This window comes from Habropoda laboriosa, unplaced genomic scaffold (genome assembly GCF_001263275.1).
Source record: "Habropoda laboriosa isolate 0110345459 unplaced genomic scaffold, ASM126327v1 scaffold65, whole genome shotgun sequence".
NCBI classification, from domain to species: Eukaryota; Metazoa; Arthropoda; class Insecta; order Hymenoptera; family Apidae; genus Habropoda; species Habropoda laboriosa.
The window spans coordinates 3,042,519-3,059,379 of NW_017100254.1; the positions used below are offsets into that span (position 1 = coordinate 3,042,519).

Below are 16,861 nucleotides of genomic sequence, written 5' to 3' on the forward strand. Positions count from 1 at the left end.
ATACAAAAAAAATAAAAAATACCAAATTTCATTCGGTTATCTTGTAATAAAATGTTAATTGAAACTTATTTATTTTATGAATATGCATTATATTGATATGATGTTAGTAATGAAAGGTTTTGCATGATGTAAATTCATGTTACAAATTGGAAATTTATTTAAAATGTCAATAAAAATATATACTTGTACAGTGATAGATATAGAAGATAAAAGTAATTTACATACAAAAACTTTAATAACATAATTCTAAGGTATCACATGGAATCCATTTTGAACTTTCCAATGCATCCCATAAGTTATAATCTTGTTCTATTATTTCTCTATTAAGTTTATCAATATCTATAGGAACCGAATGCTCTGCAAATAAAAAAGAAATTATAGTTTTTAGAATTTTGTTCAAATTACATGATAATGAATATTAAACATACTGTAATAATGCTATCTACAAACACTTATGTGTGATAATACAACAAAATTATTGAATTTATCTTACTGAAAATAAGTAATCTTTTCACCTAACTTATTTTCTTATTATTTCACAACTAAACAAAAAAATCGTACATGTTTGAAGAAAAAAAATATTAATATAGCAATGAATAAGTTTTTACTTATTATGTAATAAATGTAGCATATTGAAACATGATTAAATATTCTAATACTAATACTAAATACTAATAACAAACTGTAAAAATGTTATACAAAGTATTTATATAATATGGATAGATTTCATAGTAGTATAGAATAAATTGATATTAAAAGGAAATTATGTAGAAAAACTACCAATCAAATATCTTTGTATATTGCTAGATTTACAAATGTTATTTTTCATACCTATTAATTCTAATTCATCTTCTTCAGGTTTTTGATCAGACACATAACTGTTATATCCATCTGATGTAGGTTCACTGTCATAATAACCTTGTTGCCATGCACTATAACTATTCCAGTATGATGATGTATCATAATAATTATAAGCATCTGAATTCATATTTGATGGTGTGTATTCAGATGATGATTGCGGAGGTGTTGATCTAAAAATTATAGTAAAAAATATTTATTAAATATCTATGATAATTTGTTCTATAAATAAAAAAATTAAAGCATGTTTTATATACCCTGATAATTTATTCCAAGGTCTAGGGACAGCATTGCAAATTTTTAATGATTTTGTTCCTAATCCTCTGTATCCATTCATGGTACTTAAACTATTTTTTTGTTCGTCCTCATTAGCAAATCTGACAAAACCATACCCTTTACTAAATCCAGAACTGTCTAAAATTACTTTTGCAGTTCTGATTGAATTATATTTAGCAGCAAATGCTCTATATAAAGAATAATCATCAACATCTGTTGATAAATCTCCAACCCAAATGCTAAATTCTCTTTCTGCTGTTGGTTTTCCTGTTGTACTAGCATGATTTAATCGAAATCTTACAGCCTGAAAAATACAAAAAATATATAAAACTTCAAAATAACACATTTCTTGATATTAACAACATTATTAAGATAATAACAATATGCAGTGTTAAATTTTATAAGAATTTTAAGTTCTTACTGGATTTGAACCAGGTATCACTTTTCCATTTAATTTATGCATAGCATCAAGTGCCATTTCATCAGTTGGAAAATGTACAAAACAATAACCTGCTGGTTCACCAGTATAGCGGTTCCTCATTACTTTAACTGTTTGTGGTTGTTCTCCCATTTTATGAAAAGCATTCATTATAAAACTTTCTGTCATGTATGGTTCTAACTAAAATAAAACGTATACTTAATTTTACTGAAAATAATAAAAATAGAATATGAAAATCATAACTTCATATTAAATTATAAATAATAATCATTACTTACACCACCCATCCATAACTGACACAATACCATAGGCCCAGACATTTTCTTGTTTATAACAATTGTTTAAAACAGAAAGAATCGCGCAAAATTCTGTAACGAAACAAAACGTAATTCATTACTTTGTCACTTATTCAATTTACGTGTTTGCTTTAGTTAAAGTGTTTTAGTTAATGTAATAACAAAATTATACATGTATAAAATGTAATATTTTATTATAGCTGTTTACAATTAAAATAGGTTAGACCCATTATATGTAATATATAAAATATACAAGTATAGACATGTGTAGATACTTTACACCATATTAAATGTTAAATAAATGAATCTACTTTTTTAAAGATAAAATCTTTGAAAATTACAATAAATTTAATCGGAAATATGTTGCAAATGTACTGTTGCCTTAAAGCCTTAATTTAGCAGCACTCAATTTCTTTTCATTTTTTTAAATTCTTGTACTTACAATTAAATTTCATTATTTTTACGAGTATTAATTGATAAAGAATATTCGATCATGAGATATCACTTATTTTTTTACTTCACCTATTATAGTATACATGCTTTAGGTAGTAGATAACTACAGTGTAACCTCAATGTAATCATAATGTGAAATATCGTTTTAGAGAAAACATTAAAAAGAAATTTTTTATTTTGAAATAAGACTTTTAAAACAAGACGCTTAGCGACTGATAAGTAATCATCACTAAAAATATTCAACCAAATCAACAGCATGCATTCAGTCTCATTGATCTTTGCCGAGACCCTAGAACGAACACAAACGCACTGCGGCAGTAGTTGTATATAAAATGGCATTGCTATTCGCCTTCGTGCAATTGCATGCCATTTCGTATAGTATCACCGCCGCTGTGCGTTTGTGTTAGTTCTAGGGATTCGGCAAGAATCGATGAGACTTTTTGTATGCAGTAAATTTGTATTATCAATTTGAAAATTAAAACATAGACATGCTATATCTCCTTTTTAATTAAAATTTTATTTTTAATCGTCTATAATATTTTTTCATATTTTACAAATAATAATTAGTGAGTTCTGGTTTTTAAGTTTCATTAGCAAGATTAGTAGATCAGTATTTATAGAAGTTTTGCAAAATCTATATTATATTTAATATGATTTGTTCGATAATAATATATATGAATTTTGACTTTTTCTTTTCGAAGAATACTAGGTGCAAGTATAATAATGTTATAATCGTATTTAAATGAAAAAGGTAAACAACATCAAAATGTAATTTACTTTTAATAAATAAGAAAGCAGAAAGAAAGAGAAAGGGAGGATAATAGAAAAGGAAAGAGGAAAAAGAGAGAAAGAGAAAATCATTAGGAATATCTTGTAAATTCTTACATTTTACATTATTCATTTAGATTATTACTAAATTGCTTTTCATATCGCGCGGAACATGTAGTGTAACGTAATGAGAACCAGCGATAGTAAGGGATGATGGTCAAATAGATGCCTAGTAGTAAAGTACTGACAGCTCATATTCATGTATGTATGGTATTCTATCTTTTGTTACTTATTCATAAAAACATGATATTTAATTTAGTAGGAATGTAGAAGTTTAACCCTTTAATTTATTGTATAAAATAATTAATGTTTTGAAATGGCTTACTTAACAAAAGTTATTTTTCCAAAAGATGTTTCTTTTCCTTCAACCAATGGTATTTATTATCTAGTATATGTAAATTAACTTCTTTACATAAAAGTACAGCTTTTCAAATAAATAAAATATACTAATTACTGCAAGTTAATGTAAAATAGTCATTGTTAACGAATATAATTTCTTTCTTAGTAGCGATAATGAATTGTGATATCGCGGCAAATAAACATGGCGCTTATTTGATACTGGAGTTTTTTACTTGGGATATGCCGCAAACGTTGTTGTAACTAGCATCAAGTCAGCAATTTTGTTTTTCGCATTTGTTCATAAACAATCTAAACCATTTATGATACTGTGAATGTATCATCTATATTTCGAACCGTTTTCGCGAGGAAACGTTTGATAAACCTGCACGTCATACATGTCAAAATGGCCCGGGAATATGATCATTTATTTAAGCTTCTAATAATAGGAGATAGTGGTAAGTGTATGAATTTTCATCAATGTCAAACATATTCAACAATAAAGATATGTAATTATATATTAAAGAAAATTAGAATCCATTATAAAGAAGAATTACATGTCATTTATGTTTTTAGTAGAAAATAGACAATACAAATTTATCATCATTAAAATTAGTAGAAAGTAATATTTTGTATGATAATAATGAAAGTAAAAGATTGTATGGAAGATAATTTCACTCCCTTAAAGAATAAAAAAATTAATAAAAATTTCATGTTTACAAATGATTTCTTTGTCAATATACAGGGTGAGTCATGCGAATCGGCACACCTAAATATGTTTCTTACATATGAAGGTGCAAGAAAATATCTAAAAGAATGGGTGCATAGTTCAAGAGAACAAATTTGATGGTATATATAATTTCTTCTTTGATATCAACTTCAAGATTATTTTTAGAGCATCAGTATTTTTTATTAAATATTACACGTGTTATTGACTTCATAGTGTCGTAGCCAGTATCAAAATAAGATCAGTGACATAGAATTAAAATGACATTTCATTCAAAAATTTGGATCTAGCAATAAAAATTCTAAAGTGTTAAATTGTTTTATATGAATGAAATTAAACTTTAAAAAATGATGCCTTTATGTAATAACATACATTTAAATGTTTAATTAACATTGAAAGAGCTCTTTTAATCATTTCTATTTCAATCTTTTAACTTTAATTTGTATTAAAGTTACATATAGGAAACATCTTTCAATTTTCTTATAGAAACACATTAGTTTAGTTAATGAACTAATCATGATATTTAACTGTCATATTTAATGTAACAATTCAACTGTTAAGAATTTTCTTACCATATGTGAAGGATGTGTTTGTACCATAGTAACTAAATATATTTTTATAAAGTACTTGTAATTTATTGATAATCATGGTTGTATACATTTAGAAATTACCTTTTGTCCACAGCATACTGCTATACCATTATTACTGCTACACATATGTTATTATTGATATGAATGGAACTCTAGAAATCTAATTTTATACTCAAAACTTTTTAATACTCAATTCTAAATTTCAGAGTCCAGGGACAAGGCATCATATATCAATAAACTTGTTTTGACACTGACTACAATACTATGAAGTCAAAAATATGTAATGCTATTTTAGAAAATGCTGATAACCTTTAAATAACATTACAGATGGCACCAAACAAGAATCTATTTGTACCATAATATTTGTTTCTTTGAACAGTGCAACTTTATTCTTTAACAATTTTTAATACCTACATACATATATGTTTTATGACCAATTCTGTCCACCTCAAATATTTTCATTATTTCAATTAATAAGCAGAAACATTACGCACAAATGTTGTATGGCTGCAAAAAGAGATGTAATAGAAGTTTACATTTGAGATTTTTACATGTGTATTAGATGTGTACATTTTATTAAATTGTGTTTGAATAGATGTTTTATATTTTATAATTTGATGCTTTTAAATATTAGTTTTTGTGTCTGTTATTTATTAGTTTATAACCATTTATGTTTATTATATAATTTAAATACATTTATTTGTATGAATTACGTTTATTAAATTGTATTAAATGTCTGTTTCTTTGTTTTTTGTTTAAGGTGTAGGTAAAAGTTCACTGCTCTTACGATTTGCTGACAATACATTTAATGGCAGTTACATAACGACAATAGGAGTGGATTTTAAAATTCAAACCGTGGATATAGATGGTGAGAGAGTAAAGCTCCAAATTTGGGATACAGCTGGACAAGAACGTTTTCGGACAATAACTTCAACTTACTACAGGGGAACACATGGTGTTATAGTTGTGTACGATGTGACTAGTGGCGACTCTTTTGCTAATGTTAAAAGATGGTTACATGAAATTGAGCAAAATTGTGATGTGGTCAACAGGGTACTTGTAGGAAATAAGAATGATGCACCTAATGAAAAGGTGGTATTAACAGAAGATGCACAAAGATTTGCTAATCAAATGGGAATTCAGTTATTTGAAACTTCTGCTAAAGATGACATTAATGTGCAAGAAGTAAGTTTTGTGATGTGTTCTCATGAAAATGGTTTTTAATACGTATTTTTTCATTCAATTTTATAATCATTGTTTATACTTAACAAGTTCTTAAATGTCAATGTCTACTAATATATTTGTTAAAACTACTGATTATACTTTTAAAGAAAGCTAGATATAAGTGTAACACTTTGACACTTGCATGTTTTACTTGAAAATTTCTGTTTATTCTCAATGAACTTTATGAAAGTATTTTTAATGATGTAGTTTAATTTTGATGTCATGTCATATTTTAATGATGGTAATTATCATTATTTTGTTATTAAGCTTAGCAGACTGAATTAGTGTAGTTTATATAAGTATTAACATATATCTTCTATTTCATTTTAAATGTTTCTACAGTTATTGGTATTAACAGTTTAGATTTACATAAATTAGTTATTATTTCCAAATGTATATCATTTATGCTATCATACTTGTTCTTGTGAATAGTGTAACTATTCTCTTTAATATTTTCTTCTATCTTTAAATTCAACAAAGATTATGTATCATTTCACGTGATTCACCTTATATGTATATTAAATTTCGAAATGCATTAATTTTAATTTATACTAATTTGTTGTATTTAGATGTTTATGGCTATAACACGGCAAGTATTAAGAACTAAAAAAGAAAGAAAGGAGCGACAAGCCATACAAACAAGTGAAACAGTCAATTTAAGAAAAAGCACAAAACAGAGCAAAAAGAAGTGTTGTTAACAGCATTATATAAGCATGCAGTTTATCGTTAATATCGTTTAATAGAGTAACAAAAATGGAGCAAAAGTAAAGTGGGGAGCATGCAATAGCAACAAAATGAGCACATAATGCAATACTGACGTTTTTTAAAAGCTATTAAGTTTTGTATCTAAATTACATCGAAGATTGTATTCTCATAGAAATATACTTTGATGCTAGCAATGTTCAATATACATAGGATGCAAATGTTATGAGTGTGTAGTGTTTATTTCGCGAGAATAACTTTGCAAGCAGCATACTTTTCAACAAGCTGCATATTTTTGATGTGGCATTCAAAATATAAAGGCCTATTTATGTTGTACAATTTACAAAAAAATGAGCACAGGAAAGAAAACGAAATGAAATCATATATATATGACTTAACCATTTTTTCATTATATAAAATAATTTATAAAAGAAAAGTGGTATAAAGTAGAAGATAAAGAAATATATTGTACAAAGCTTAATCTAAATTTAATGAGTGAAATAAAAACATTTTGTGTGTGAGATTTGGATGATTATGGATAAATTTTTCTTAATAAATTATAATGGATTTTAAGAAAATTAAATTGAAATAAGCTGTAATATATGTTTACAGTATAATAGAGACAAGCTTTTCAATTGATTCATTGTGTTAATTAAGTATTATGGATTCGATTTAAAGATGAGAAAACAGATTATTCATTGTTTTAAAAATAAATCAATAAATTGTAAGAAATTATAACATTTTATTATTAGATAAAGTTTTTATTCTTTCAATATGAATATATACAATAAAATTTAGTCTTGTAAAGTATATACTACAAACTTTAAATGTTAATACAATAGTATAAGTATTTGTGGAAAACTAATTCTTACAAGTAGCTTGTTTTTAAAATAAAATTTTCTTAAATTATAATTTTATTTATAAACATTTTAATTGTTGAAATTACTAAATGTATTGCTTTTATAATTATAACAATTCAAATAAAATTTTTTAGCAAAATTGTAATTAATATAAAATTAAACACTTTAAAATAGTAAAAAAGACAAACTTATGTGTAATAATTTGCCAAGTTTAATAATAAGTGTGTGGTTGACACATTATATATGCTACAATAATACAATAAATGTCTTTTATCATCTGTGATAATAGTTAGGATACCTATCCAGCTGTCGCTGTAATACCGTCAAAAACAGCTTCATGTGAATTGTTGTAATTACTGTTGCAAGTTTGTGGTCAGGATAACATATCTTTCAAGAGAGGCAATGAAGCGGCATCCTATAATATGTAAATATTCTACTTGCCAGTTTTAGTGGCATATCACAAGTATTCCAATCAAGCATATTCAGTATTGTTTACTGTTATACAGTTATAACATTGTAATATGGATTATTATATACATTAAAATATAAATAAATAGAATTTATGTGTATAAGAACATAATTTCTATTTTTCCAGATTATTTGTTACCTTTCCCTTTCTGTTATTAACTTTGAATTATAATTGGTATATCATTGTGTTTCAACTAAATTTGTGAATAACACAATACATTCTTTTCTTTCAGCAACTGTTAATAGAAATTGAACATTGTAAACAAATTTTGAAATATGTAATTATTTTGATCAATATCCTTTCTATTAGAAAATTTCCAACTGTTTTTTTTAATAGTCTTCTTGAGACTCAAATGAAAGACAAAAACAAACTATAGAAAAGATATAAAGAAAAAGTGTTACAATTATGTTGTATTTCAAGTTTAATAAAAGACATTAATGTATAATAATCTGAATAAAAACAAAATTTAAATGATAAAAATTCAAGAAGTTCATTATACAATATATCACATTATTTACATACAGATTGCTTACTTTACACAATAAGAGTAAATTATAAATTGTAACCTTACAGTTTTAACTGGAAAATTTATGCAATTGTTATATAAAGATGAAAAATAATTTATTTATATTAGATTGTATCGTTTAAAACATATGCTATTTTTAAAAACAACCATGCAATTTAATAAAACTTATGTACAATATATTCACCTTAAATAATTTCATGACATTGCGTACAGTATATGTAGAATATAATTTAGATGTATACTTTGATTTTAATTTTGTTATGTCATTTTAATAAGATTTAAAATATGTGGCACACAATCTAATTTTACTTTATTCTATCTGCTGTTACCTTATGTGTTGAAAATTTGTATGCATACATCATATATATACACACACACACACACACACACACACACACATATATGTAAATTACTGTTATTTTTATTATTTGTATATATATAACATATATTATATGATATATAATATGTGAACGTACACACCAACGATTTACTATAGGTATCGTAGATACGTTGTTTGTAGAGTCAGATGTTAATAAAACTCTGGTGATTACAACCTTCAAATACTTATGCCAGGTTAAGATCTAAAAAAATATTCAAATTTGTCACACGAGTTATTTCATGGATTATATTCAAATAGTTGATAATTTATTATAATTATACTTGTAAGAGATAGTATTCTAGAGTAATTATTCTACATTACTTTTCTCATTTTATGGTTCTAAATTATTTTAAATAATTACTTAAAGACACAGGAAATCAAGATATAAATAAGTAGTGAATATAACTATGTACATAACAATCTGTTAAACTGCCAAGCTCGTTGTGCATTTTATTTTTGTTTTAAATTAAAAAAAATATACATGTTATTTTTTCATATAATAAAGTTTACGCATGTAATTCATTCTTAAACTTATTCATAATTTTTTTTAATTCATTTGAACAGTTTATTTTTCTGTCTTGTTTGTAAAATTTCCTACTTATTAAGTTGCACGTGCGAATTTTTACATAGTTGTTCTTCATTTCGGGAAAAAAATATTGATATAAAGATTATCTTGAGCGAATTTCATTTTTATTTGTTATTGTATTTAATTACGTTGCATGTTGTACGATGTGAATCGGTTTGAACTTATATAAAAATAATGCTTTGATTATAATCAATAAAGATTTATTGGTAATTAGTAAAAAACTTAGAATATAATACAGAGATTGAAAAAAACAATTGGTAGGTATTTTTCTTCTTTCTGAAGTCGGTGTATAATTATAATGAATAACAGAGAGAAAGGGATAAGAAGTAGAGAAAATGTAAGGAAAATTTTAAAAAAGTGTTGGTAATAAAGGGTTTTATAAAAATGGGATCGGACATGGCAGAAATGCGGGAAAATTCGAGGAATAATGGCAATCGCGACGTGATTCGGAGTAGGTACACGATGTCATACCCCCACCTCTCGACGAAAACTTAAAAATGCCGCCGCAGCGCAACCCGAATCGATATTCGCCGTCATAGTCACGTGACTGAGAGTTGAGCGTGGTAGCCAATCGGTGATTCGCTAGAACGAAGTTTGCTCTGGCAGTATTACAGAGCAACGACACGACATCTGACTTTAGGTAACTAGAACAGTTCACGACTGGCAGCGCACCGGTTTACGCTTTGGCGATGTGTCGTTTTGAAGGCAACTACGCGAGTGCTTTTGTGACACGTTTCACAGTTCAGAGAGTGAATACGAAGACGATATCGCGATATCAGCCTATCAAAAAGGATCAATTTGGTGCTTGATACAATTCATGCGCATTTTGTTTTCATCCTGGAAGAACGTAACGTCGTGTGCGTGCGCGAGTATCGTTCATATTCGTTTCGCGTCTGAAAAGAGGTGATCAGTGTGATAAAGAGCAGGATAGTTGAAAACGAATTAACTCTTGTAGGCGAGGAGAAGAACCGAATAGTGAGAGGAAAAGGGGTGGGGCAGTAACAAACTTGGGAGAAAGAGAAAAAAAAGTATTGTACACATAACACGCGCGAACGCACTCATACATTCACGCACGTACGCGCGACGTACATTTATACGCGTGCTTACACACACACACACGCTCGTACATACGTGTACAACGTTATACATACAAAAGCACACACACACGCACACGCGCGCGCGCGTGCGCGCGTGTGTGTATGTGCTTTACGGTAGATGAATACGTACACGTATTTGTACACATATAGAAAGAGAAGAAGAAGAGAAGGACAGTGTGAGGGAGGTTAAAGAAGGGTGCTTGGGGAAGGAAAAAGAAAGCAAGTGAACGAGTGAGCGAGCGAACGAGCAAGCAAGCAAGCAAGAGAAACACAGAGAACGACAAAAAAGAAAAGAGAAAGCAAAACGTGTGGAAGAAAGGAAATTGGAATTAAAAAAAATACAGTAGTGTGTTACATGTGCTACGCCGTGTTCGCGAGTGATAAAGGATCCGCGTGGGATTGAAGATCGTAGAGCAAAACAATCGATAAACTTTCTCTTTTTCGTTTCGTTGGAACAAATGGATGATCGATAAAAAAATTTGATCAAAGAATCGATGCGATTGTAACAGAAATAGTAAACTGTTCGAGTAGTGTCGTCAAGTTGGAAAAAATATTTGTAGGAACAAAATCAGAGATCGGTCCGAGTATGTATTACGTATGATACGAATCATTGTGAATGTAACAAAGGAGAAATATAGCAATATGAGAAAAAGAAGAAACAGCGAGAGGTGTAAAGAGATGATCCCTTAAGGATTAGAGGGGTGAGAAGGAAGAAGGCAAGGTAACAGAAAGGAAAGGAATAATGGATGAGTAAGGGAAGAAATACGTGATATAATTACAAAGTTGAAAACATTTTGAGAAACGGGTATATGTGTGTGCGCGTGTGTATATACCAGCCGGCAAGATGGAGGAAAGTCAGCTGTTGATGACGGAACTTCCGGCATTGACGCCGAGCCGCGGCACAACGTTGCTTCATCGTTCAGGACATTATTATCAGTTGCATCAGCCGCAGCTGGCCGCAATACCGAGCTCGCAAAGTCAAGGGATTCTTTACAATTCGAACAACACGCCGCATTATACCAGCGGTGCAATCAGTCTACCGGCGTACGCGCAAGGCCTCTCGTCGAGGCAACAACCGCAAGTAACTTCTCGCGGTACTATCACACCGAGCACGCATATCTCCTGCCTCTATCCTGAGATACTGGCGTTGATCTTCAGCTACCTCGAGGTCAGGGACAAAGGACGTGCCGCCCAAGTGTGCACCGCGTGGAGGGACGCGGCCTATTACCGGTCTGTCTGGCGAGGGGTTGAAGCCAGGTTACATTTAAGAAAGCAGGCACCGGCGTTATTCGCCAGCTTGGTAAGAAGAGGAGTGAAAAGGATCCAGGTATTGTCGTTACGAAGAGGACTCGGCGACGTATTAAAAGGTGTGCCAAACTTGGAGGCATTGAATTTGTCCGGTTGCTATAATATAACCGATGCAGGTTTGATCAACGCTTTCTGCCAGGAATACAGCACACTCATCGAATTGAATCTTTCGTTGTGCAAACAAGTGTCGGACATTTCTCTTGGTAGGATAGTGCAGTACTTAAAGAATCTCGAGCACTTAGAACTAGGTGGTTGTTGCAACATCACTAACGGTGGGCTCCTTTGCATAGCATGGAATTTGAAGAAGCTAAAGAGACTCGATATACGAAGTTGCTGGCAAGTATCCGACTTGGGTATCGCTCATTTGGCTGGTGTGAATCGCGAAGCAGCTGGGGGAAATCTCGCGTTAGAGCATTTGAGCCTTCAGGATTGCCAACGGCTGAGCGACGAAGCTCTCAGGCACGTGTCGATTGGTCTGACCACATTGAAATCTATTAATCTTTCGTTTTGCGTGTGTATCACCGATTCCGGCGTGAAACACCTGGCGAAGATGTCCAGTCTGCGTGAACTGAATCTTCGATCCTGCGACAATATCTCGGACATCGGTATGGCTTATCTCGCGGAAGGTGGCAGCAGGATTTCTTCGTTGGATGTGTCGTTTTGCGATAAAATAGGGGATCAAGCACTCGTTCATATTTCTCAGGGGTTGTTTAACCTGAAATCACTCTCGTTGTCCGCCTGTCAAATCAGCGACGAGGGTATATGCAAGATCGCCAAGACATTGCATGATTTGGAAACGTTGAACATCGGCCAGTGCAGCAGATTGACAGACAAAGGACTCTACACCATTGCCGAGAGTATGAAACACTTGAAATGTATCGATCTTTACGGATGCACCAAGATAAGTACCAACGGCCTAGAGAGGATTATGAAGTTGCCGCAGCTGAGTACGTTAAATCTTGGTCTTTGGCACGTGCGGTGATGGCTTTTTTCTAAACCGTACACACTATTTACGTGTCCCTGCGTTCCTGCGAACGACCAACGACATATTTTGTCGCTTCTCCTAATCGTTTTCTTGCTTTTTGCTACACTTCTTTGAAAAACGGAAGAACCAAACAAACGAATATTCTGGACAGAGCAGAGGTTAGATATTCAGTCCGATTTGTTGGCTTCCCCCACCGTACGTTTACTGTGGTCACGTGATACAGCATGTAACGCGTTATTTTTCTTTCCCGCGCTTCTTTTTCTTGCCATCGTCGCGGATCGTGTCAAAGACGATTTTTCCGATTAACGTTACGAAGCGAAAAGCGGTTCGTTATTCGCGCGATACGCATTTACTAATTCGATTCAACAACATACTTTATAATCTCGTGATATACTTTTTCTAGGATTTTTTTTTCTTTTTCCTCCATCATTTTCAATGCTTCGTTCGTCGCGCATCTACCGCTCGTTTATTCTTTTATTATTCTCTATTCTTTTTCTTTTCCCTTTTTCGTTCGTTATCGTAACCTTTAGAACTGAATGTCCAGTCGATTGAAGACTGAATTAAACACGCTGTCTAGTGTTTTTTACGCTTTCTTCGTGCTTTCCAAAGTGTTGCGTGTATCTAATGGAAGGTGCGTATCGAGCTGTTCCTTTACTTGTTGCGTGAAAACGTGCGTATTTTCTACTTTATATGTACATATGCGAACCTGTTGTAAATCTTTGTCTTTAACGAACCTGAGAGTGTCTTCGCAATATTTTGTACATTTTTATTCTCCGTGTACAAGTTCGTGCATTCTCACATGTACGTTACACTGTGTGCGAATGCACGTTCGTTTACATGTGGGCACTCGAGCGCGGGTGTGTGTATATCTCAGACTCGAGGAAGTCGGTCGTGGAGCATAACTTTTGCAAGCCGTAGAATAGAAGGCGCGCCTAGCGTTCATCTTTTTTTTTCTCTCCTCCTCTCTTTCTCTGTTACCCAAGATTTTTATCGTCGCCATTGCGTACTGCATTTCCGATTGATCTCTCTGCGCGAACATGTCGTTAAGTTTTTTAAGAGTAATATAAGGATATAAGATTCTTTTCGGTTCGTTCAGTTTCGTTTCTTTCCCGTAATATATAACTTTATATAGAATATTTTTTTTTTTCTGTCGAAAATTTGCTTAGATTTTTACTTTTTTACTCGATCATATTTTATAACGAGATTGTTAAATTTGTTATTTGATCAAAGTCGCAATTATTTGGCATATTATATACCAAAGAATACGGAGGTTAGAGTACGATACTATAATTGTCCGATTCGTTTGTTTTGCAACGTGATTCGATTATTTTAATGTGAGATAGTATGTAGGTACGATCGTTATGTTTGCCTCTGTGGTTGACGAATGTCGTTACTCATCTCCCGATAAATCGTTACTTCGGGTATGATATTGTAATAAACAAAAAAAAAAAATTGTTACCGAGTATGCGAGATTTGCCTGTATATATGTGGAATTTCCTTAAAAAAAAAAATCTGTAAACATGAAAAAGAGAAACGAGGGAAAGACGAGAGCTTGAGTAACGACAAAGATCAATTGAGATACGTTTATTACAATTGATATAGGAAATTTCTGCTTTTGCAGATGAAACGACGGATTATATCGATATAGTCAGTATACGGAATTGAGGAAAGTAAGATGGGATGTAGGTATGAAATAACGCGTACACAGATATACAATACAAAGAAAAATCGAATTCAATGATACGTTGTTTACTCGTGGCGATTTCACTTGTTCAGTTAAGGTATAAGAAGAATACAAGTTAAAGGTGTTACTGTTACATTAAAATACCGTGTAACGTTTCTTATTAGTTTTTATAATATCGCTTACAGAACAAAGCAAGTTCATTGTTCGTTTCGTTGTGTTTTATCGTGACAAATGTACGTTAACTGTTTCCAACGAAATCGTATTCGAAATAATTTTGTTAATGAGATGTATTCGGATTTTCCCTTTTATTTTTGCGTTGTATACTCTTGTCATTTGTAACTGAACCATCTAATCGACATTGTTCAACCATACACCGAATTGCAAATATTGTGACATTATTTGATTAGAATTTCTGCATACGTACATTCGTATCGTTATATACTATTTTCAGTTACTACCAGGTAATAGAAATAATTATTGAAATAGTAATAAAATAATTATGGAGAAGTGAGCAGGAGATACTATGCGATTATGAAAGATAAAGAAGAAAAAAAGAGAATGATTTCCTCGAAGATTTTATCAAATAAATTTTTAACAATTTATCATTTTTAATTTTAATCCAATCGTACATATATTTTTCCCCTAATTTTCTGTTTCTTGTTTTGTATTCAATGTTTCTACTCGTGTTCAACGCGTACAATGGCGAGCATATAAATAGAGAGGTATTTATTCTTCAATTTAAGTAATTGCCATAGGTCACACGTCTATTTATCTGTGTCCTATAATGTTTGCGAGTAAATTTTTCACAGTTTAATTTAAAATTTGTTTAGAAACATGGAACGATATAACTACTTTGAACGAGCAGCTACATAGGAAAAATTTTTACATTAAGTAGGTCTTTTTTCCTCTTTAAATCATTTCATAGCACATTGATTGACGTTAAATCGAAATTATTATACTATATATATTCTTCGAAGAATTGTTTCTTCGTTGAAATTTGAAAATTCCAGTCTCTTGGTAGATTATTATCAACAAGTGAAAGTATAATAAATGGGTGTTTACTTGTATCCATGTAAGTATATTGATTCATAATTCCTCCTTTAACGGATTTCTATAAACAATTTCTTATTATGCTATTTATACGATTATTTAGACAAATAATATTAAATTCTTCGCCTATTCGACGTCAAACTTATGTTTCTTCCTCCGAATCAAACAGAGAATTGTTTCTTTCTTCAGTTTAGTCGATTAGCAAAACGTAATTGCGCTTGACGATTCTTTTTTTTACTTTTGAATGGCTTTTTTACAGACAACATGTGCTTTTAGTCCAAATTTGCCTCAAACATCAGTTCTTCGTGGCTTGTTGGGAGCTTTTTTACGATCTGCTAGGATAGCTGCCATTTTGCTCAATACGTTAATTTTTTCGTCGAATTTTTGGTATATAAAAAAGTTGACAATAACTACATTTCCCTATTTATATGCTTGTGGGAAAAAAAACATGCGACTGCCTAATATGCTCTGGATATCGGTTGAATAAACAATATTGAATACACACACAGCCATATTGCATTATCCTTCCAACGTTACCATTTTTACACTTTGTACATACATATAGATCAAGCTCAATTTTGTACACACATTTTTCCTTATTTATATGCTTGCCACTGGGTATACAGTTTTATCTAATTACTTCTATACATTCTTTGTATTGGATTACATTGCAATAACTTCATCCATCAGCTATCAATGAATTTATAAACATCTTCTTTTCTTACGGTTTTCTTTATTTTATTTATTTTTTTTCTGCTTTAAGTTCCTTTCGAGACAATCCAGAAATTTTGGAAAAAAACGGTTCTGTTGCATCCTTGTATTAGGAAAGTTTTCCTCTTCGATAAGGGAGCTAAAACAATGACGAACGATTGTTAACGAAACTGTAATCCAAGTATGTTACACGTGACAGTCGTGAAAATTCGTTTATCACTCGTGAATTCGAAAGAAAAAAGAAAAAACAAAGAGGAAAAGTGTCAAAAAATTATACTTGATGAACTATAATGATAGACGAGGCGCTAATTATTTTTCAGAAACTCTATATATGCAGTGAACACAGCTATTTTCTTAATCCTTGAGTATGGAGCACTCTGTGCGATCAAATAAAAGAAAGAAAACAATGGCCAGGCGAATGTGTTGGTAAATAGTCAAACGAAGGCAAGTGAAATTGCGGATTACTGAACCGATATT

The 16,861-nt window shown here is 30.9% G+C and overlaps 3 protein-coding genes across 4 annotated transcripts; 2 read left to right on the top strand and 1 right to left on the bottom strand.

Annotated features, from left to right (window-relative positions):
* Positions 1-232: 232 nt before the first annotated feature.
* LOC108572361 (tRNA selenocysteine 1-associated protein 1) lies at positions 233-2,343 on the bottom strand. Its single transcript, XM_017934586.1, has 6 exons — positions 2,312-2,343; positions 1,852-1,941; positions 1,556-1,753; positions 1,116-1,438; positions 832-1,031; positions 233-357 (listed from the first exon to the last, which is right to left on the bottom strand). Exons 2-6 carry the CDS (start codon positions 1,891-1,893, stop codon positions 233-235), a joined length of 888 nt encoding a protein of 295 aa, XP_017790075.1. The 5' UTR covers positions 1,894-1,941; positions 2,312-2,343.
* A 947-nt stretch (positions 2,344-3,290) lies between these two features.
* Positions 3,291-6,821, top strand: LOC108572385 (ras-related protein Rab-35). 2 transcript variants are annotated; one of them, XM_017934620.1, is made up of 5 exons: positions 3,291-3,351; positions 3,656-3,944; positions 5,564-5,771; positions 5,856-5,988; positions 6,597-6,821. In XM_017934620.1, the coding sequence occupies exons 2-5, from the start codon at positions 3,893-3,895 to the stop codon at positions 6,723-6,725; spliced, it is 522 nt and encodes a 173-aa protein (XP_017790109.1). In that variant the 5' UTR covers positions 3,291-3,351; positions 3,656-3,892; the 3' UTR covers positions 6,726-6,821. The 2 variants fall into 2 exon arrangements, with proteins under 2 accessions (XP_017790109.1, XP_017790108.1); XM_017934619.1 differs by having other exon boundaries at positions 5,564-5,988.
* Positions 6,822-11,108: 4,287 nt separating this feature from the next.
* Positions 11,109-12,936, top strand: LOC108572405 (F-box/LRR-repeat protein 14). Its single transcript, XM_017934642.1, has one exon. It carries the CDS (start codon positions 11,491-11,493, stop codon positions 12,934-12,936), a length of 1,446 nt encoding a protein of 481 aa, XP_017790131.1. The 5' UTR covers positions 11,109-11,490.
* The last annotated feature ends 3,925 nt before the right edge of the window (positions 12,937-16,861 follow it).